General features: G+C 41.4%; 1 protein-coding gene across 9 annotated transcripts in view; it reads left to right on the forward strand.

Annotated features, from left to right (window-relative positions):
• Positions 1–22,193, forward strand: part of NAV3 (neuron navigator 3) — an 859,499-nt gene that overhangs the window by 642,292 nt on the left and 195,014 nt on the right. For 8 of the 9 annotated variants that reach the window (XM_075066761.1, XM_075066765.1, XM_032798953.2 and 5 more), the window contains 2 exons: positions 15,573–15,641; positions 18,453–18,592. In XM_075066761.1, the coding sequence (XP_074922862.1) occupies positions 15,573–15,641; positions 18,453–18,592 (209 nt within the window). The remainder of the gene's footprint in view (positions 1–15,572; positions 15,642–18,452; positions 18,593–22,193) is intronic. The other variant, XM_032798950.2, reaches the window with a different exon arrangement.

Raw genomic sequence — 22,193 nt, forward strand, 5'->3', positions numbered from 1 at the left:
ATGGCATGTTTAGCTTCATTCACTCATAAATAATGATTTATATAAGCCTTTACATTCGTTAAGAACATCTTTCTGCTTGTACGTGGGTTAATGGCAGTACAACCCACTTTCTTTTTCTTTGTACATTTTGTTCACCAAGAGCACCTACTTGGGGCCACTGTGAAATACACTTTGTGTTTAATGGGCTGTATAAATTCTACCTTTAAATGTATTTTGTGTATATATGTAAACACAACAAAATGTGTATACTGCACAAGGGATATGTTTGATATACATTTTTTTAAACATTAACATCCACATTTAATTTTCATTGTGTGATTTGGAGCTTTGAAAACATCTATTATGATTGCAATTCCTTATTAATAATGTTTATTACTCTGCTGAGGATTATTTTACTATTTGCCCCTGTCTGGTTAGTCTTTTTCCCCAACATACACACCTCAACTGCCTGTTCAACCCAATGGTGAGAATATTTGAGTGTTGGTCTCTGTGTGTTAGATGTATTGTAATTTGTCCTGAAATATACAAATACATTATTCAAACTAATTTCATTTGTTTTTAAAAATAGATTGGATTTGAATTAAAGTAATATATTAAAACAATCAGGTCCAGAATATTGACCCTTTAAGTGAAAGCATTCAGAGGTCTCTAAATATTTTGTGGGTACATTTCAAAGTGAATAACAGAAGTGTAGTAGAAACCACAGGTTGGTGAGAAAATTCATTTTGTGGCAATCAAATATGATAAGAAGATTGCCTCGATTCATCTTGATGAGATGAAAGTATTTAGCTATTACATGTGTTTCAGTAAAGCACTTTGAAAAGTTAACCCTTTGTAGATAGTCTACTGCTATAGAGATAAATATAGTCTATATTATAAAAGCATTGGCCAAGATTTTAAAAAATGGGTTCCAAAAGTCAGGATCCTACATCTTTATTTCAGCAACCCGTAGCTTCTATTTGATTGTTTGCTTTGCTGTTTCATTTCCTTCATCAATGAAAATTATGAAATTATGAATGTAATAATTTCCACTTAGAAATACATGCGTCACATGAAACAGTTATAAACATGGAAAAGGAAAATACTACCAATAAGTCATATTGAACATGATCAGAGTATAACAATGGGTAAAACCCGGGCCCCATTGAAGCCGCTGGGAGCTTTGCCGCTGAGGCTAGGATTTCACAGTAGGAATGTAAGGGAGAAGTGCATACTACAAAATTCAAGTTTGATCCAGATTTCAAAGTTGATGGTATTTGGATCTGGGGTTTTGGTTCAGGCCTTTCTATGATTGTCACTGGGCTTGAACCCACTCCTGATCCCACTGAAGTCAAAAGAGTTTTGCTATCAACTTCAATGGGAGAAAGTTTGGGCTCTTCAGCAGTAACAGAAAAGGAAGTAAGCGTCTGATAGGAACAGGTACTAGAGTGGATTTGAATCAACAAAAAATGCACTTTTTAGAGAACCAACAAGGCTGCATTTGCAATCGTTGCAGTCCCCTTTTTTAGTAAGATTATTGTGAAGAAGCAGAAGTTCCAATGCATGTTTGCAGTCAGAATGTTAAAGGGGTGGCAGGATCAGGTTTGCACTGAGAGGGGAGATAATGCACCCAGTCCTGTAAAACTAGTTCAAGCCAAACTCCAAACAATGGGAGTCAGACCTGCATCAGTAGGGCAGGATTATGCCGCCTCCTCCCCGCCCCCCAAATGAATATCATTTGGCCTATAGACTTCTGGAGGCAGCAGTTAAGTTTCAAGTTTCAGATTAAGGCGGCAATGTCTTGGGCTGAGAACAGAGAGAGTTAAAGGAATTTACAGTAAGAGAAGTTTCATTATCCAAAGAATAGTCAATTGATGGAAAAAATATTAAAGATAGCAATGCCACTAAATATGAACAATATTACAAATGATTTAGACTCCTACTTAGAGGAAAAATATGTGGTCAGTAATAAGCAGTAACTCAGTGGAAATAATAGACTTAGATCGGTTTTCTGACCTCCTTCCGTCTCAAAGTTTCCTGTGTTCCTGCATCACTAACTATGAGACTTTGCTGCTATTGTTGCTTTGAGCTTTGGCAATAAAAAAAAATATCATGGTGCTGGTGGCCTTATTTATATATGTCAGTACAGATACATGACAACAATGGTTCCATTATATATATTTTTTACACCACATTTTGCTAGTGGATTCCATTATCACAGCAATACATTTAAACTTGCCATAGTGTTGATCTTCCAACCACCCAGATACTAAAATAAAACACATGTGGATGAAAGCAAAAGTTCTTTCTCATTTATGGATTAGGCAGTAGCTGGTTTCAGTGAGCTGTCAGCAAAATTCCAAAAGATGGACGAACTATTTTATCACATACAGGAATGATGTGCACAGCTTGAGCTCCAGATGGATTTTGTTAATTCGTTATATTAAAGGAACACCCTGTTTTTTTAGGAGCATAAACAAAGTTTGGTGGCTGATCTTTGTAAGCAGTTACATTTATAGCCAATACACTAAACTGAGTTTCATTTTGCTTCTGTCTCAGAAGTAATAGAGCAAATATGAAGCATGTTGCATTCACAACTTATTGTATCCTGTACTATGCTAGGTGCACAAATGTTAATGTAATGGCTGAGATTATGAATGTAAACAGCCCCAAATCAAAATACGAAAAGCCAGATTCTAGTCTCAGTTACATCACAGTACATTCAGAGTAAAGGCATAGACTTCATTGTTTTTATAGGGCTAGCTGTATCTTTACAGGCCGCTTGGAGTGAGTGGCGTTACATCAGTGCACCTCCTCACGACTAAGCCAAAGAATTAATTGTGGCACAGTGAGTCACAATTCCCCTCCTGTGTCCGATCACCCACGCTGGTAAGGGCAGAGCCAAGGCTGTTTTCTTTCTCTGTCTTCTCCTTGTCAACATGATGTCATTGGCAGTATCAGCTGTGTAGCTCCTGCTCTCTCCCCCCCGCCCCTCGTGTCCCTAGATAAGCAGATATGAGCAGACGCATTAGGGAGGGACATTATTCCCTTTTTCTCCTCTTTGTTACTTGAGTAAGGGCTATTACAATCTATCCCAAAGTAACGGTTGTCTTAGTAATGTTAACATATACTGTATATATTTCAATCCATTTGGAAGCCCATGCAGAATGTAGTAGAGTGTTTAATAAGTGGTGCATCTCTTTGTGAGCACATGATCAGGGCCGCCTAGAGGGAGGAGAGCAAGTGGGGCAATTTGCCCCAGGTCCAGGCCCCACAGGGGCTCCCATGAGAATTCTTCGGCCCCGGCCCCACCTTCCCTTTCCCAAGGAGTGGCCCTGGACAGAGCTAAAGCAGTATGGCTCCAGCGGGACCTGAGCTCCACTCTGCTCAGAGCCACATGGTAAGGGGGGGGGACTGCGAGCTCTGGTCCTGCTGCTGCCATGCCGCTGCAGCGCTGTCCGGGGGCCAGGGCAGCTCCTGGACATGGCATTTTGAGGCTTTGAGAGAGAGGAGAGGCAGGAATAATCCAGGAGCGGCCCAGGACAGAGCTAAAGCGGTGTGGCTCAGGTGGGGCCTGAGCTCCTCTCCACTTGGAGCCGCGTGGTAAGGGGGCAGGGCTACGAGTTCTGGGCTGACTGGCGGGAACTTAGGCCCCACTGGAGTCACGCCCTGCAGCACTGTCCAGGGCCACTCCTGGATGCAGTGCGCTGAGGCTCTGGTCGAGGGGGGAGGCAGGAATAAGCAGCATGGCAGGGGGCTAGGGGGGTTGGATAAGGGGCAAGGAGTCCCAGGAACAGTCAGGGGACAGGAAAGGGGCAGAGGTCCTGGGGGGACGGTCAGGGGATGGGGAAGGGGGGGTTGGATCGTGGGCATTCCAGGGGTCTGTCAGGACTTGGTGGGGAGGTGGATAGGGGTTGGGGCAGTCAGGGGACAGGGAAGAGGGGGAGTTGGTGGGAGTGCAGTCCTGGGGTGGTAGTTGGGGAGGAGGTGTCAGGGGGGCAGTGAGGGGACAAGGAGCAGGATGGGTCGGGGATTCTGAGGTGGGCAGTCTGAGGACAGGAAGTGGATGGGGGTCGGATAGGGGGCAGGGCAAGGCTGTTTGGGGAGGCACAGTCTTCCCTACCCTGAAGCTCATTCAGCAGTTTGAGGCTTGCAGACAGCTATTTAATACAAAGAGCCAAGCTGTTATCTTTTCTATGGGGGAGGGATCACATGAGAAGAGCAATATCCTGCACCACCTACCTCCTTCCCAACCTTACCAAGAAAGACATTGCTCCCTTGCATTCCCCGAGGCTCCAGAGGGGTTAATTCAGTGGTTCTCAAACTTTTGTACTGGTGACCCCTTTCACATAGCAAACCTCTGAGTGTGACCCCCCACTTATAAATTAAAAACACTTGTTTTTATATATTTAACACTATTATAAATACTGGAGGCAAAGTGGGGTTTGAACCTTCAACCAAAGGGGACATTTAGGACTAAATCTCCTGCCTCTGCTAAACCCACAAAGTCACTCTGAGACCCTGGGGTTAGTAATCACTGGTACAGTTTATTCACAGGTTTATTCCCACCACAGTTTCACCATATACAGTTGGCCCTTCACCCTTGCAGGCAAGAGGGAAGAGCTACTTTCCAGCTTCATCGCCCTGCCTTTTCCATTTCTTTCTGCTTTTCCCTGGCTTCCTTCATCTGATAAATCAGCAACCCTTTGCCCAACACCCTGTCACAATGGCAAGTAACAAATATTTAAAATACTAATTGTCTTTGTTTGGTTTAAGGAAACTCTACTGGTTCTTAACAATGACAGACTGAACCTTTTGGTTATCTTCTGTGTATTCATACAGAACAGGGACAGTAGCAGTAAATTATTCCCCCCTATCATAATACACCCATGTTGTTTCCATCCTCACAAGGAACAGAAGAACAAATATCAGTGTTTGGTAAATGAGCGGGAGAGAGGGAGAGGACAATAACAGTAGGAAAAAACCTTTACTTTTTTCCAATTTGTTTTAAATTTAAGCTTTCCTCTACCCCATCTTTTAAAGATCCCCCATCTTTTTTGGCTCTTCATTCAGACTTGTAGGAGGGATCCCAGAAATTCTGTCCATCTCTAGTCTCCTATTATCTGCGTTGGTGTAATTTTTATAGTTGTCAGGAGTTCTTCCTCCTCCCCTGAGATATATCTGGTATATATCATCACATCGTCCTCTGAAAACCTGAGAAAAACAATTCATTTCAATGCATAGCAATACTGATTTCTCGTGTCAATAAATTATCCTCGCCATCTGTTTAAGAACCATAATGTCTACTTCATTGACTTCTTGTTCTTTGTGCATTTCAAACTGTAGCTGTAATCTTTTCTTCACTATCAGTCCTCACAATTTAAAAAAAAATAAAAAATTAATTCCATTCTGTAATCTTTCAATTATTTAATTCTACCTGCATATGCCTTATTCTCACCATTCATTACTTTTTACACTCTCTTGCTTATGTGTATTTGGCCACAATTTATTCCTCCTGTGGCCTGATCCAAAGCCTATTGAAGTCAAAGAGAATCTTTCCATTGATTCCATTGAGGCTTTGGATCAGGCCTTTATTGCATTTGCAATTAGAAGAAACAGAACCCTTAAAAATACATGCATTTCTCCTTGAGTGGTTCTCTGTTTCTCTTTGTGTTGCTCTCTGTTGCTTCACGACACTTTCCTTACTCTTCCAAAATTTGCTGTGGTGAAATTACATCCCAATTTCCTCCTTCCTTCCTTCTTCCCAGCCCCCAGGCTGGTGTAGCATTAATTCTATTTATGAGGACCTCCCCACCCCGGTTTTACAAACAGTTACACACATGCATAACTTCACCCTTGTGAATGCAAAGTTAAACTTGTGTGTAAATGATTGTAGGATCAGCTGTAGAGTGGTAATGCTTACCATCCCCTCCGTCTTAATTCATGTTCAAGCCAATTATTTCTTGTGCATAGACAACATGGCACAGTACTGTAACATGGCCAGAAATGTATGACTCGTTTTGTTGCTTGCATTTATTCTCTCCTCAGTTTATGTTTACATGAATTCTTCTTTTATTACTGTCTTTTTCCCAGCTATTATCTCTTAATATTCTCAAAGTCTCACTGCATGAGACTAGAATTAATTCATATGGTTGTGCTGCAGATACCAGTTAATGAGTCAATTAGTATGTTTTGGAACTTTTGTGTATGAGATCAGATTCTCTATTCATGGAGAAAAGAAAAAAAATCTTACTTCCAGCATCAAGGAACTACATATTGTTGTTTTTATCAATTAGTGCCCATGCAAAAGAGATTAAGATAGAAATTAAAAACATGAATGTTTAATATACTTAAGTATGAGATTCACCACATTTATAAGAGCTAGACAAGCTTATATAGTGGTCTGTGTTTTGTCCTGCTTAATAAAAACACTCTGCAACATGAGAACTGCCAAAAATGATTATATTAATTTCTTTTCATAGTATGACCAGGGCCGCCCAGCGGGGGGGCAAGTGGGGCAATTTGCCCCAGGTTCCGCAGGGGCCCCCAAGAGAATGGGTGAGGCTCCCGCCCCGGCTCTGCCCCTCACCAGGAGCCTTAGCGCATCCAGGAGCGTCCCTGAACAGCTGCAGTGTGGCTCCGGCAGGGCCCCTGAGCTCCTCCTGGCTCAGAGCCGCATGGTCGGGGGCGGGGCTGCAAGCTCCAGGCTGAGCTCAGCTCCCTCAGCTTGGCCTGGAGCTCACAGCCCCGCCCCCTGGCCACGCGGCTCTGAGCAGGGCGGAGCACAGGAGCCCTGCCGGAGCCACACTGCAGCTGTCGAGGGAAGCTGCTGGATGTGCTGAGGCTCTGAGTGAGGGGGGGCCGGGGCCGGGGGTGTTGACTAAGGGGCAGGAAGTCCCAGGGACAGTCAGGGCACAGGGAAGGGACAGAGGTTGGGGGGCGGTCAGGGGACAGGGGAGTGAATTGTGGGCGTTCTGGGGGTCTGTTAGGACTCAGCAGGGGTGTGGATAGGGTCGGGGCAGTCAGGGGACAGGGAGTGGGGTGGGGTCTCAGGGTGGGGTCTCTGGGGGACAGTGAGGGGAACAAGAGAGGATGGGTCGGGGATTCTAGGGGGGCGGGCTGGGGGGGCAGGAAGTGGGTGGGGGCTGGATAGGGGCGAGAGCCAGGCTGTTTGGGAGGCACAGCCTTCTCTACCCTAAAGCTCATTCAGCAGTTTGAGGCTTGCAGAAGAGCCAAGCTGTTAGCTTTTCAGTAGGCTCCATCCCTTCACTTCTCAAACGCCAAATTATAGCTCTATTTAATTTCAGTGCCATAGGGAGATTCATGTCAAGGGAGGGCAGGTTCATTTAAAATTAGCCACTGGGGAGGGATCACATGAGAAGAGCAATATCCTTCCAACTCTACCAAGGGAGACCCCTCCCCGCATTTCTGAGGCTTCAGAGGGTGTAATTCAGTGGTCTCTAAACTTTTATACGGGTGACTCCTTTCACATAGCAAACCTCTGAGTGTGACTCCTCCCCCTCTTATAAATTGAAAACACTTTTTATATATTTAACACTATTATAAATGCTGGAGGCAAAGGGTTTGAGGTGGAGACTGACAGCTGTGACCCCAGTAATAACCTCGTGACCCCCTGAGGTCTAAACCCCAAAGTTTGAGAATCCCTGGATTTATTTAATTTTAGCACCCGTATCCATTCACATGCATGAGCTATTTTGAACATTTCCGTTTTAACATAGGCTTATCCCAGATTCTGGAACAAGCTCAAATGCTCAGTTCGTGGATATGTACATAAGCTATACTAAAGATAAACCCATAGTAACTGTCTCCAGTTTGTGAGGGACCCCATGGAGCCAGTCTCTAGGAAACAGATAAATGCATGGAGGTTAACTCCATTAACGGCTATTAGCCAGGATGGGTAAGGAATGGTGTCCCTAGCCTCTGTTTGTCAGAGGGTGGAGATGGATGGCAGGAGAAAGATAACTTGATCATTACCTGTTAGGTTCACTCCCTCTGGGGCACTTGGTATTGGCAATTGTCGGTAGACAGGATACTAGGCTAGATGGACCTTTGGTTTGACCCAGTATGGCTGTTCTTATGTTCTAACCTAAATGAACCCAGAGTTATGGAGACAGATACGAGTCAAGGAAGCCAGCAGAGTATCAGAAACCTGGAAAAATCTCTGACTGGATGGGCTCAGATGTTTGGTCACAAGCTGAGGTGCTTCAAAAGTTTTGGATTTTTTTTAAGCAGAATTTTTTTATTGTTTCTTTAAACAATCAAACACAGGCAGCAGAAAATATTTGGCCACACATCTGAAACCCCAAACCATATTCAGGTTTGGGAGACTAATTTCAGCTTTTCAATTAAAAAAATCACAACAAATTTTGAAGGAAAGCAAATATTGTCCGTGATTTTTTTCTACTTTTTAAAAACCCCTAGTTTTCGATCCAAAAAAAGTTTTGACGGAAAATATTTGTCCAACCCTTTTAATGAGCTTTAGTGCCTTTTAGCACTAGCTGATGCTGAGAACCAGTGATACCCTTGTAAGGAAGTTTTCTCAAAACTGGGTTTGTGCCAAGATGCGGAAGGTTTATTTTTCCCAGGGCCACCTGTGGGGGTGGGAGGGAAGCAAGTGGAGTAATTTGCACCAGGCCTCGCAGGGGCCCCTGTAATAATATAGTATTGAAATTTTTTTATAGAAGGGGCCCCAGCAATTACTTTGCCCCAGGCCCCCTGAATCCTCTGGGCGGCCCTGAGTATAACTCATTATTTTAGGACCCAATTCAGCAGTCCATCCTTATACAACAAAACACTTATACATTTGCTGCATAGGGATGGATTTAGGAGCATTTTTAATTGCCTTGAGGAATTGGGGCCCTAAGAACCTCAATTTTCTTTTAGCATCCACAAACGAATTTGTTTTAACCAGAATGGTATGAAAGGATCCAAAAGAAGTGGGATAGAAATAAGAGGGAGCAAGAACTAAGTGCTATGCAGCTCCTCCTTTCTCCTGCCATCTGATACAAAAGATTCATTATACATCTACTTCTTTTGCAGCTTTAAGACAAGAAATTAACATAGGTACTCTGAGATAGACCCCTTCTGTTACTGGGTCCTTAGTGGAACTAAAACAGAGTCAATCAGAGGTGAATGTGTATATGTATGTATATTTATACGTACATATTGCTGTATGGTGGCAATCCCGATCTGACAGTTCTGCAGCACATTGTTATTTAACTGGGTGCTTTGTTTTGGTAAAAATGATTTTTTTAAAAAGGTGTTTGAGATACCTAAGTGTACTTATATTCCAGTTGAACTAAAATTGCTAAGTTATTGTTTGTTGGCAGTTTTTAGTAATTTTTTTTATTTTTGTTATTTTATTGACATCTTTCTTGTGTCTTTAAGGGCTGTCATTAAGGTGACGAGACAGAAAATGTGAAAAATTGGGACGGGGGTGGAGGGTAATAGGAGACCATATAAGAAAAAGACCTAAAAGTCAGGACTGTCCCTATGAAGTCGAGACATCTGGTCACCCTAGATGGTCACCTGTCATTTCATTTACCTGTTTCGTTAATTGTAATTAAACATTTACTTTGTGGTAGTGCTCACAGGCCCTAATCAGTATTGAGGCCCGATTGTGTGGTACAAACATATACGAAGGCACAGTCCCTGCTTTGAATGATCTATGTATATCTGAAGTCACTCTGTTTTGCAAGAAGGAAGTCAATGTGGAGAAAGCATAAAAAATAATGGGGAAGCAAAAAAATGCCTAGGGTAACTGAGGAAGTGGGGAGCCCTGGCTCTGTGGCAGCCTGCCTAGTGGGGAACTTGGGAGCACGGGAAGTCATGAAGTTTGAGGTCCCAGGTTGCCAGCTCCCTTCCATGTGAGCTGCTGAAGAGCCAGGGAGCTTTCATTTTTTTTTCCTTAGGGCAAATTGAAATTTTCTGGCAGAATTTTTTTTTGATTTTGGGGAAAAAAATATTTTCTACCTGAAAATCATTTTGACAGAAAATTCTCATCCGGCTATAGTGCGCAGTCATCCCACCAACGTGGTATGAATGTACCTTGTCATGTCAAATTCAGGTACTCAGTAGGGTGAAATGATTTTGATCCCATAAGAAAACTTTTTATTTCTGTTTTTTGTTTGCTTTTGTTTTGCTTTTTGTTTTTGTTCTTGAGTTTTTTCTCTACCTAACCAGAATTAAAGTGCCCAGCAACTTTAACAAATCACAAGGCTGATATTTTCAGAATTACAACTTACAGGACACCCTTTACATTATAGATGGATTGCCACACTACCATCACACTATAAAGTAACAGCTGCTAGAAAGACTCTGTTTTTAATAAATAGTAAAGGATATAGGGAATCATTACATGGGTTTCCACTGAAGCTGGGGTTTGTCAATTTGACTCATGCTGTGTATCCAGCTTCCAATGAGCTCCATCCTTCAGCTTTATGTGCTGTACACAATTTAATGGAGCTTCCTCCTCCTCATTCCTTCCTTCCTGTACCACTCAGCTATTACTGTTCTTATGCCGTTTGTCTGCAGGCAAGCGAGTAAGCAGACAGATTTCCCTGCAGTTGACTCCAAAGTCTGCCATTAATTCAGTGTCTGCCCTTCACCCTCACTCTTCACAGATGCTCATTTGAACTGATAAGTTCATTACACTTTCCTCATCCTGCCACAGTTTGCGCTGGTAAAATTAAAATTCTGATCCCCACCTCGTCCTTCGATGCCTTTGGTGGACAGGCATCTAAGAATCTTTAGCATTGTTACTTATGGAAACTTTTGAGCGTTTTCATGCACCTGTTAGGAGCAGTTTTTAAAGCCCATTGCCCTGCTTGCAGCTGACCTATTCTATTTTGTTTCATTGTTTGCACCCATATCAGGCCTAAAGATCAACAACAGAAATTAGCCACTGGGATTGTTGCATCTAGGTTAGCAGTCTCTGCTTCCTTAAATTGCAAGAGAAAAAAAATGTTAGGGCCTCATCCAAAGCCCACTGAAGTCAATGGAAAGAATCCGGCTGATTTCAACGGGCTTTGGATCAATCTCTTAGTACTTTGTTCAAACAGAAGTTTCCTAATGATGCAGTGCAGTACTGCTGCCCTCGGTCTTGTGCCTATCTATTAGGTTGCATTGACTGCCATTTTTGTAACTGTTACAACCAGTTCTGATGGGAGCAGTTAGCCAAAAAGTCAGGGTCTTGTGGATCTTTGCAGTTAGGAGGAAAAATTTATGATGGAGTCATGTGGTGTTGTTTTTTTTTTTTGATGCAGTCCTTGTCTATTTACAAAGTGTGTACAACATCCTGTTTCCTGGAACATAGCAGGAATCAAACAAGAGACTGTGTTTTTACTCATAGTTCTGAGCCCCTTTTTCAGTCAGCACTTAGCCCACAAGATCTCTCTTCTAGAGCTTGTGTACACACAGAGCTGTTCAAATGTAGGAGCTAAACAGGAATAAGGCACTCTTGTTCTGGAATAAGAGTGTGGTCAGGAACAGCTACTGTGCTTTAAATTTACACTCTACCCTAATCCACGTTAACTTTCAACTATAGACAAGTCATTTGCTTTCCTTGGGGCCACATTCCTAGTGCTGTTTTTTTTTCTCTCTCTCACTCACTCACACTCTCTTCTCTACTACAAACAATACCCAGTGAAACCTCTCCTCTCTCATAGTTCATATTTCTGAGTGGCCTGATGTGCATTCTTTTTTGGTGGTGACATGTGCCTGTATTTTGGTTGAAAGTCCCTATTCTTTCAGCTACCAGGTACTATTAAGGAACTTAATGGCATCTTATAATTATCTTAGATAAGCGGCAATTACCAACCCCAAGTTTCAATGCACTTTAGACTAACACATAACAATACATTGAAATATGAGTTTGAGCCTTCAGCTAAGAAAAGTGCACTGTATGTTTTGCAAAACTTCATTTTTTGTTCTGACTGCCAAATTATGTCTGTAGGCAATTGGCTGTATTGGCAATGTTTTCTTTTTAAAAGGTAGTATAATTCTTGCAAGAATGCTAGACTTTTGATGTGTTGAAGGTCCCATCCAGTAGTTCTGGAGTAATTTTTATAGTGGGAGTACTGAATGTGTTGTATTTAGGTTGTTATTCCTACTTCAAGGCAGGGAGGGTGGCAGCACGCCCAGCACCTTTAGTTCTAGCACCTATGATCACATCTGTAAGTGTGGGACCAGCAGTTTTGGAAAAGATAGGTGTGCAAGAAGCTAATGGGTCCATCATGGTCTAGTGCTAACCAAGAGACATAAAACAAAAGTAATTAGAGACCCGATGAACCCATTGTATTTAATGCTGACAGCCTTTTTCTCTCTTCCCTCTTCCCCTGCGCTTATTTCACATATCTTTGGAAAATGAATTCGGTTTTCAGAAACAGAGGGACTGACTTGGTGCTGAGACTGAGCAATGCTTTTAAAGAGATTTTGGAGATTTGAAAGCAGTCTCCAGACAGAAGCTCCCTGAACTTGGAAGGGGTTAGATGCATAGGGAGAGAGAGTTTGCTAGGAAGCATCTTCAACTGAATATTCCTCTGCATTTTGTCTTCATTTAATGGAAATGACACACTCTGTACCTGCAGGCTGACACACCAACAGCTCAAGAACACAAAGAAGTCATAGTTGTCTGATCTTTTCAGTTGCCTTGGAAAATTATTGTTCTTCTAGGTCAAAAAGCTATAGTACAGTATCGCTGTACATGGCGTGCACAGCTTTCAGTCAGTGCCTGAGATACATCCTGTTCACTTTGCCTTAAAAATCACTGTCTGTGTTAATTGTACTTACATCATTTTGTCTTACGCTCAGGAAGTACACTCAGGAATTTTTTAACACATCATAATTTTCACATTCTATTAGTGTGCCTTCCAAACAGTGTAAAAGCAACACCTCAGCATTATGATGCCTTCATTTGTGCTGCCAGCAGAGGTGAAAGTAAGCTGGTTCAGTCCAATATACCAGCAAGAGCCAGTTCATCATGCTGGACTGGACCAGCTTCCCCAGGCTGGCGATTTAAAGGGCCTGGGGCTTCCTGCAGCGGCTGGAACCCCGGCTCCATTAAATCGCCTCCCAAGCCCCGCTGCTGGAACCCTGGGTGAGTGGTGACAGGGCTCCATTGGCGATTTAAAGGGCCCAGAGCTCCACTGCAGTAACGGAAGCCAGAGCCCTGGGCCCTTTAAATTGCCAGTGAGCCGGGGGGGCTTCCAGATTCCTCTGCAGCTGGTAACTCCGGGGGAGATTTAAAGGCCCCAGGGCTCCCAGCCGCAGCCAGAGCCCCATGGCCCTACCTCTTCTGGTTGAGACCCCGGCCCCTGCTCAGGACTCCAGTGTTCTGGTAAGTCCTTTAAGTTACTTTCACGCCTGCCTGCCAGGATGACAAAAAGGTGGGTGGGAGACCTCAAGCTGTGAGATATTAAGGCAGAGAAATAGTCTTAAATATTCAGCCTCTGAAGTAAAAACGAGAAGTTGTGTGGTTGCTTTTGAGCTTCAAGTGCTCAGCCTTTTATTGCAAAATTGCTATAGATGATAAAATAATCAAATATTGTAATATAATATAAGATATAAAATATTATGTAATATGTGTGCGCACATATATAGAACATGGGCTAAGTATTATTTTAAATCCCAGAGGAGATGCTGTCATTTAAAACCATGAATTGTCACTGTTGTGAGGTTATACAATACATCTGTTCCAAAGGGCCGTGGCATTGCTGTCTCTTTGGTGGCTCCATACCCCAGTGTTAGGACTCATATACTCTCATTTCTTTCAAACAGTGTGTGAGCAGGGGCCATTTCCAACCTGCAAATGCAGTTCACACATTTTTAGAGGTCATACTGTGACCCCTTACTGGGGTTGTGTTTATTAACACAGAAATTAACAACAATGAACACAAAGTAAAGCTCCGACTTTCTCAATAAAAGGCTGGGCACTTGAAGCTCAAAGGGAACCAAAATGTCTTGTTTTTACTAGGGGCTGAATATTTAAGAACAATTCTCTGCCTTAATATCTCACAGTTTGAAAAGGTCTCCCACCCACCTCTTTGTCACCCTGGCAGGTCAAATGAAGGCATCATAATGCTGAGGTGTCACTTTTACACTGTATTGACTATTTTCAATCACTATATTCAGCTAGACTAATACGCTGCCTACCTTAGTGCATCAGCAGAAACCACGTAACTCTTTCCTACCAGAATCAATACCTCCTAGCAGGGAGAAATGTTTCTGGCAAACAGTGCCAGCCTATTATACAGGGCCTATATGCCAGAGGCGGTGGCTGCTGCTGCTACTACTACTGCAGTGATTTAAAAATATAAACTGTGGGAGTTGCTGGGTTTATGCCAAACCAATCACAGTGTAGCTGCCATTTTATTTGATTTCCTCCCACATCCTCAAAAACTCTAAGGCTCCGATTTCCCATTTCACCTGACCTATGATTTAAACCACCTTTGTGCCTCCCCATGATCTGAGGCTCTGAGACCTGACAGCTGCTCTACATTGTATCAGCCATAATAGCTAGAGTATGTTGGCTGCAGCTTCTCCCCATAGCCATACCGCAGACAAACTCCTCATGCAAACTGCTGGGAGACCCACTCGTGTAGAGCCACACTGCACTAGGGAGTGGCATAAACTGGCCATAAGGCAACAGAGATTCAGCACCAGGCATCTCCTGCTTGATGGGACACATGTCTGGCCTTCCAACAGGGTTCTGTAGTAATCCCCTAGTACAGACATGCCTTGTATTGCAAAAATGCCCTCTGCATGCTTTAAGAGGCTAAGATGTAAGTCTCTATGGAATGTAACAGGAAACCTAAATAAATAGCAGGAGTCGCCTGTTAAAACATCTGTCTGAGCAATGCACTTTGTTACAATTAGCTTGAGTGATAATGACAGAAAACATTGGTGAACACTTCTATATGGCTACATTTATCAGCAGGGTATCTTTCCTTTGGTGTCAAGTATCAGAGGGGTAGCCATGTTAGTCTGTATCCACAAAAACAACGAGGAGTCTGGTGGCACCTTAAAGACTAACATTTATTTGGGCATAAGCTTTCGTGGGTAAAAAATCCACTTCTTCAGATGCGTTTCCTTTGGTGGGTTCAATTTATATCTGCATTTTGTGTTCACGCTGGGTATGTAGCTGCAAATCGGAATGTTGGTTCTCCTCTAACTACCTAATTGCAGATCCAGATTAGGTAGCTGGAGGCAAAAGTACTTACATATTTGCCTGCAGTTCTTTTTGCGGGCGCAAAAACTCAAACACAGATTTTGCAGTTGCAGATTGCACTACCAGTACTGAAACTTGGCCATTCTGAAATTTTTCCCAAACTGTCTATACCTAAACGTTAATATGTTCTGCTGAGTGAGGCAAATTACAGCACTGCCCATTATTTCATAATCTGTACATTGCATTACTCATAATCTGCACATTAATTCATTCTTTGCTGATTAATTTGGGTTTTCTGTACATGTTCAGCTTGCATTACATTAACTCATAGTTTGCTGGTAAGTGTGTGCTTTCTATATGTGTTCAAAAATTCTTTAATTCAATTTCTCTGTTTCTTCTCATACAGTCTGAGAGCCAGATATGCAACTCAGTCTAATCACAGTGGAATTGCAACCAGTCAAAAAAAGACTTCTAGGTCAGTTAATATCTCTCATTTATTGCTTATTAGTGATACTCAACTGAGTCAGTGCCCATTGGTATTTTATTCTTTGGACATAAGTAAACATTGCAATGTGTAATCATGCAAGTTTTGTACCACGGAGCTTTGTCATGGGAAAGCCTTGCACCTGACTGGCAAAAGCAGATTTATATAATACCATTAGCCATATTTCTGATTGTTATGTATCCTGCATCTTTGTGTCCTGCATGTAAATTATCAGATGTGAGGGGTTAGAAAGCTTAGGGATTTAGTAAAGCTTTTGACTCAACTTCTTCTATGGGTCACAAGTGAAAATGTGTTTGGAAGGCCGTTCTAGCTCCCAAAGCACCCTGTGTCCACATCACAAAATCATCACACAAGTCTAGTTCATATAGGGTTGTCAATTTTGGCAGGACATATTCCTGGAAACTTCAGTACATGTCATAGTCTTTAAAGATTAATCTTTAGTTCCTGGAGACTCCAGGACAATCCAGGAGGGTTGGCAACCCTAAATTCCAGAGCAGAGGAGCAAAATGTAGCAGACAAACAGTCATGGGCTGTGTCTGCTGTCCCTGGAGTAGCAGAGCTAAGCCCCTCTTCATGAGATACTTGGATTTGGAGACCTCAGCTAAAGCTAAAGCTTGAAGTGTATTTGACAGAGCTGTGTGCAGAAACTCACACTTTCCCTGCCTGTCTTGTTGTCCACTGGAGCCAGTGCAGCTCATCTTTCACTTTCATGACCATTAAAATCCACAAACAGATTTTAGAAAGAAAAGTCCCTCTTTCTGTTGTAAGTTTGTGTTTATGATAAGCAATGCCTTTATTAATCACACTGTTTGCTGTACAGTTCATTGCTGAGAACAATGAACTATAAATAATGTAATCCACAATAAAGCTTGCATTTCATAATGTGGTGCACTAATACAATCTGAGTGACTGGTGATAGCTTGCAATGAGCCATTCCAGAGTGTAGTTGCTTTATGCCTGTGATCATAGGTCTTCAGTCTCATTTATTGCTGACACGACTGTCTTGTCCACCATTCAGCATGTGTAGGCTAACAGTTTTATTTTCTAATACTTTAAATCTATGACAGTGTTGCCAAGGCCCTGATTAGAGGTATGTGACTTGTCCCTTATCTGTTATTTCCTACTTTGCATTTCCTTGGTTGCTTAAAATGATTCTGCAAGGGCAATTTGAAAACTGAGTTCAATTAATGACGGTAAATGAAGTAAATTGGAAAGTATGTAGAGCAAGTGACCTCCCGTATAATATGCTTATGGCTGCAAGTTCGAGGATTCTGGCATGTAAAATATACAGTTAAATACTTTACATTTTAATAGAACAGATGAATTTCCAGTGTTGCTCATGCCTTCTCGTTGCCTTTTTTTTTTTTTCTCTCATTACCTTTGACAAATGATCTCAAGGCTCTGACTGCCTGTCAAATTAGGGTAATGAGAGAAAGCAAATGGATTTTTAAGTTTGTTTTAGCGCATTCTTCAGGGAACAGAAGATCACTAGAATTCATGGGTCATGGTAAAGGTTAGAATGCATACAGCTGTAGAGACAGTCTGCTCTGGTCTCAGCACAGAGACTAGTGGGGCAGGCTGGCAGCCAGAATGAGCCATAAAAATAATGAATGGATTAGCTCTCTGAGGCTTAAATCAGTAAAAATGATTTCAACATTTTTGATATACCAATGTGTTAAGCAAAACATTTATAAAAATCTGACGTTTTGGAGTCCTTTATAATGTCATTTCTTTCCTTTCTCCAGCTATTGCCCTTTCATGATGCATCATATGATGACACTAGTATCATTTGAGAACTCTACAATAATTCATGCTGTTGTTAGCAAAGTCTTTGAAATTACTCATCACGTTTGCAGTCCATCAGTAACCGAATATGGGTATTATATCCCTGTTGCAAAAGTCTGTTGATGATCTGAGTATTTTATTATGTGTTGTATAAAAGGGACAGGGGGAGTTGTATTTACAGTGGTGATGGAGAAAATTTGAAGTAGACTTATTTTAAATAATCATATGCCAGAGAACTGAATCAAGCAAAATACAATGATGCTTTATACATGCTACAGACAATGGCTCCTAATTTTTTTTCATAACACTACTACACAGTAAGGCTCAGATGGTGGCAGCAAATAGTAACAAATGAACTGTATAGTCTGCATGATATTCTTATATAGGGCATACATACATCTGCAATATCTACCTCAGAATATTTATTTTCAGCATTCTGCATTTGAGATAATAAATATGCAGCCCAATGTGAAATATAGTTAGAGCTAGAGCCAATAGCTATTCAAAATGTATTTGAGTGCAGTGGATTAGTAACAGTCTAGTTATTGTGCTATAAATACAATTAACTACAGTATTTACCAGATTACGAGCATTTGGGGTATTTCTTCAAAATATTTTATTGTTATGTTCTCTAGTCAATTTTGTTGTATTTACTCCAGAAAACAGACTGTGATATATTTAAGTAAAATATTAGACTGTTTTATAGTATATGTGGGTGAATCTGTTTTAGCAATGTTAATGGAAAATGCAAAGCATCTTTATGTTTCCTGTGATGCTATAAAACATCTTTTCCCCCTTTGTGTGTGTTAGGGTTAACTTTTATTTTCATTGACCCTGTTAAATCTAGCTAACTTGGTTCCTGTCATTCATAGTCATTATGTGAAATAATTGTATTCATTTACTGGTTCCATACTTTGGTCTGATACTTGACAAAGTGTGCGTTCCATATGTTTGCATCTTGTACAACCAAAGTAATTTATGATTATACTGTTCTAGGCTTCCAGGGCCCTCAAGGGTGCCAGCTGCAGGCAGCAGTACCAAGGTCCAGGGAGCTTCTAATTTAAATCGGAGAAGTCAGAGCTTTAACAGCATTGACAAAAACAAGCCTCCACAATATGCAAATAGCAATGAAAAAGGTAAGTGTTGAAAAGGCACCACCAGTAACTGTTTATAGACAACACCAGAGTCTGAAAGCAGAAAAGAAACAATCCCATGTGTAACACAAAAATCATAGTTAGAGATGGGCCAGGAAGGTGGTGTTGAGTTTAGGTTCAGGTTCATAGCTGAATCAGGGCTGAAATGTGGGTTTGGACTAATCAGCACTGAAATCTTGTGAACTGTTATTGCAATCTTTTTACCCCCATTGGTGAAAATCTCACGAGATTCGCTGAAGTAAAAGGCGACTTGATGTTTCATGGGGGAAATATTGAGTCTGATCCAAATCCCATTGACCTCAGTGTGCTTTGGGTCAGATCCTCTGTGGAATCAGCAGTTCGTGGAATCAAAATCTTCGGGTTGCATATTCAGACCAGGACATAATCTGAGAAGTCAGTTTGGACCTGGGGATTCAAATTTAAACCCATTTTCTGAAAAAATTGAAAAGGTTAAAATTCAAATTTCATATTTTGCTTCATCTTTAATTACAAGCTGCTATTCTATCTACTGATTTAATTCATTCTCCTCTTCATCCCCATCACTTCTTGATCTCCTCCCTGGCCTGTGGAGCAGTTTTTCTAGAAAATGTCCCTCTTTATTCTTAATCTCAAGAAGAAGAATCTGAAAATTCAGTATTCTGAGTTGTGTAAATACTCCAGGCCCCCTTTCTTCTCTGTATAATGAACGACATTCTATTCATATCTCTGTGTTAGACTATAGTTGAAAATGATACAATATGCATAATACCCATTTGCATCCTTGGGGTCTGTGGGAGGAACAAATATGCAGTGAATGTTCTTCATCTAAGCAACAGGCAACTATCCAGATTTTTTTCTGCAAAATTCTGATGAACATGGTTTGCCCCTAGCAGAATCTGAAGATATAAATCCATCCTTTCAATAGTTATTTCGTTATTTTTACTATCAGGGACGAGTATTTTGGATAGCTCTGTAGTTGATTTTATTTTATCATCAGCTTGCTTATAGCAAGATGTGCAGACTAAATCCATAAAGTGCACAGGATATGTACTGAGCAGACAGTATATAGTTCACAAATACTATAGTGGACTTATGCAGTAGGAGGTGTGGCTGCTTGAGTTGAAGGTATGTACAATAGTTTAGGTTTTAGAAATGCTATGTGATTTTGACATAAGTTTGCAGTTGAAACAACAGCATATGGAGGAATGAATGATTAAAGGTGGGAAACTTTTTTCCATAGTTGTAGATACCAGTTTTTCTCAGCTCATTGCTTGCAAACTGTCTTTGGACTGCTAAGGCTTGCCTTGCAATGCACGTTTATGTGGCTTTTTCTGTGATGGATTTCTTTACTTTCCCATTTCTTCCCTGCACAGAATGAGAACCTTGATCAGACTTTTAGTGAAGTCATCACCTGCAAGAGGATAAGGACTGCATTGTTTGTATATAATCATTTGATTCATTTTCCAGGATATAGAAAACGTAATGTTGCATAACTACTGAGTACTATATTTCAAATTTTCTGTCTCTGCCCTTTTTTCTTACTTCAAATAACAGCAGCAAAGATCTGAGTACATTGATTTGATATGAAATCATAAGCCAAGTACAAGTTTATTTTAGAGACATATATATAAAAGCAGAAGTTAATGAGGGAAAACAACTATAGTGAGTGCTGAGATAGCAAAATATTTCATCTAAGATTCTAAAAGGACAAGCAGAAAAGTGTGTCAGAATCCACCATATCAGTTCCTTGCCCAAAGAGAAAAGTAACTGCACCAAACTGTTTTTAAAGTTAATTATCATGATGTGTATATTGTTTAATGTTTCTGTGACAAGTTTAAGTAGCAACTTTTTCATATCTAGGAACTTGTCTGGCATTAATGTATAGAAAAAATTTATGAAACAAATGTTCTTACTAATAGTACTACTATTAAATAATAATATTTAGCACTTGCTACTAAAGTAACTTGAAAAGTTTTTTTTTCCCCACAGCAACACAGTATAGGGAACTGAAAGCTCTATTTTTAATGCATTGTCTTTGCCACGGGCACTACAACGAGACAAATTAATGCTAGCAGCCCAAGTAGAACCAGTTGTATAGTGCTTTCAAAATAATAAGTGGCCATTCTGATAACATTCCTGTATGGTAAATATGTATGTATTACAGATAGATAAGCTGAGGCAGAAAAGTTAAATGTCTTGCACAAGGAAGTCATTGTGTGAGTAGGCGTCAGAACTCAGGAGCTGCGGACTGCCAGGCCTGTGCTCAGACCAATAGTAGTGCATAGTTCTCTTTAGTATGACTCAAGATATGCTGTATGAGTTTGAATACATTACACAAGGTTATTTACACGGTACATGTTATCAGGAATTGGTAATTGAAACTCCAGTTATTGTATAATTAACACGGTTTCCAACTCAGTTACTGTCAGGGATGGACATACATTTACAGATTCAAGTGCCCAATCGTGCTCCAATGCAACCAAGAATGGACCCAAAATCAGATCTGGACCAAACCTTTACTCACAACTTGACAGTTCTTGGACCCTTTTTGAGGTTCATTTGTAACTTATAAATAAGTAGGGGTGTATCCCATAAGGAATAATTCACGTGAGCAACCCCTCCCCCCGACCCTGTTGAAGCCAATGGGAGTTTTGCCATTGACTTTCTTAGAGCCAGAGTGTACCCACAAACTCATTCAGCCAGAGCTAGAGTTTACTTTATGGTAGCATTGATTAAGACATGTGGGTGCTGAGTACATAAGACATATCAAAAACCTAAACAGGCCAATGCTAGGAGACTGCAGTGAGTTGGCTCATATGGGCTCAGTCAGCTGATCTTTTTCTTTTCTTCCCTTCTCTGGATGCTACATCCTTTGGAGGGATTTCAGTGAGACAGGGGCGGCTCTAGCTTTTTTGCCGCCCCAAGCACAGCAGTCAGGCAGCCTTTGGCGATGCGCCTGCGGGAGGTCCCCACTCCCGCAGATTCAGCGTATCCGCTGCCGAATTGCCACCGAATCTGCGGGATCAGTGGACCTCCTGCAGGCAAGCCACTGAAGGCTGCCTGACTGCCGCCCTTACAGGGACTGGCAGGCTGCCCCCCATGGCTTGTCGCCCAAGGCACACTCTTGGAGCGCTGGTGCCTGGAGCTGCCGCTGCAGTGAGAGTATATCTCTTAATGGAATGTCTGCTTCTGAAAGAATAAATAAAAAAGAAAATAACAGAAATAATTCTTTCATTTTGAAATAACAAAGATGAAGTCATTTAGATTAATTTCCCCTCACATTTCTTAGGAAGAACAGCCCTGCAACATTATACACTTACCCCCAGTATAAACTTGTTGCAGTGATTCTCAGACGGTATTTGGTGTACCACCTTCAGAATTTCAGTCAGTGATAGTATACTTTAAACTAAACCTCGTACAACTTGACTGCAGCCCACTTACCACCAATGTTACAAGTTACCACACTTTGAGAATCACTGTTCTACTGCATCTATAGCACTCATTCTGTGGAAGGACTGTACAGTGTAACATTGCGTGAATTGGAAAGATAAATTTTGTCAGTTGAGAGTAGGAAAGAACAAATGTTCTGATTAATGTTCTCACC

The sequence above is a fragment of the Chelonoidis abingdonii genome, chromosome 1, assembly GCF_003597395.2.
Source record: "Chelonoidis abingdonii isolate Lonesome George chromosome 1, CheloAbing_2.0, whole genome shotgun sequence".
Lineage (NCBI taxonomy): Eukaryota > Metazoa > Chordata > Testudines > Testudinidae > Chelonoidis > Chelonoidis abingdonii.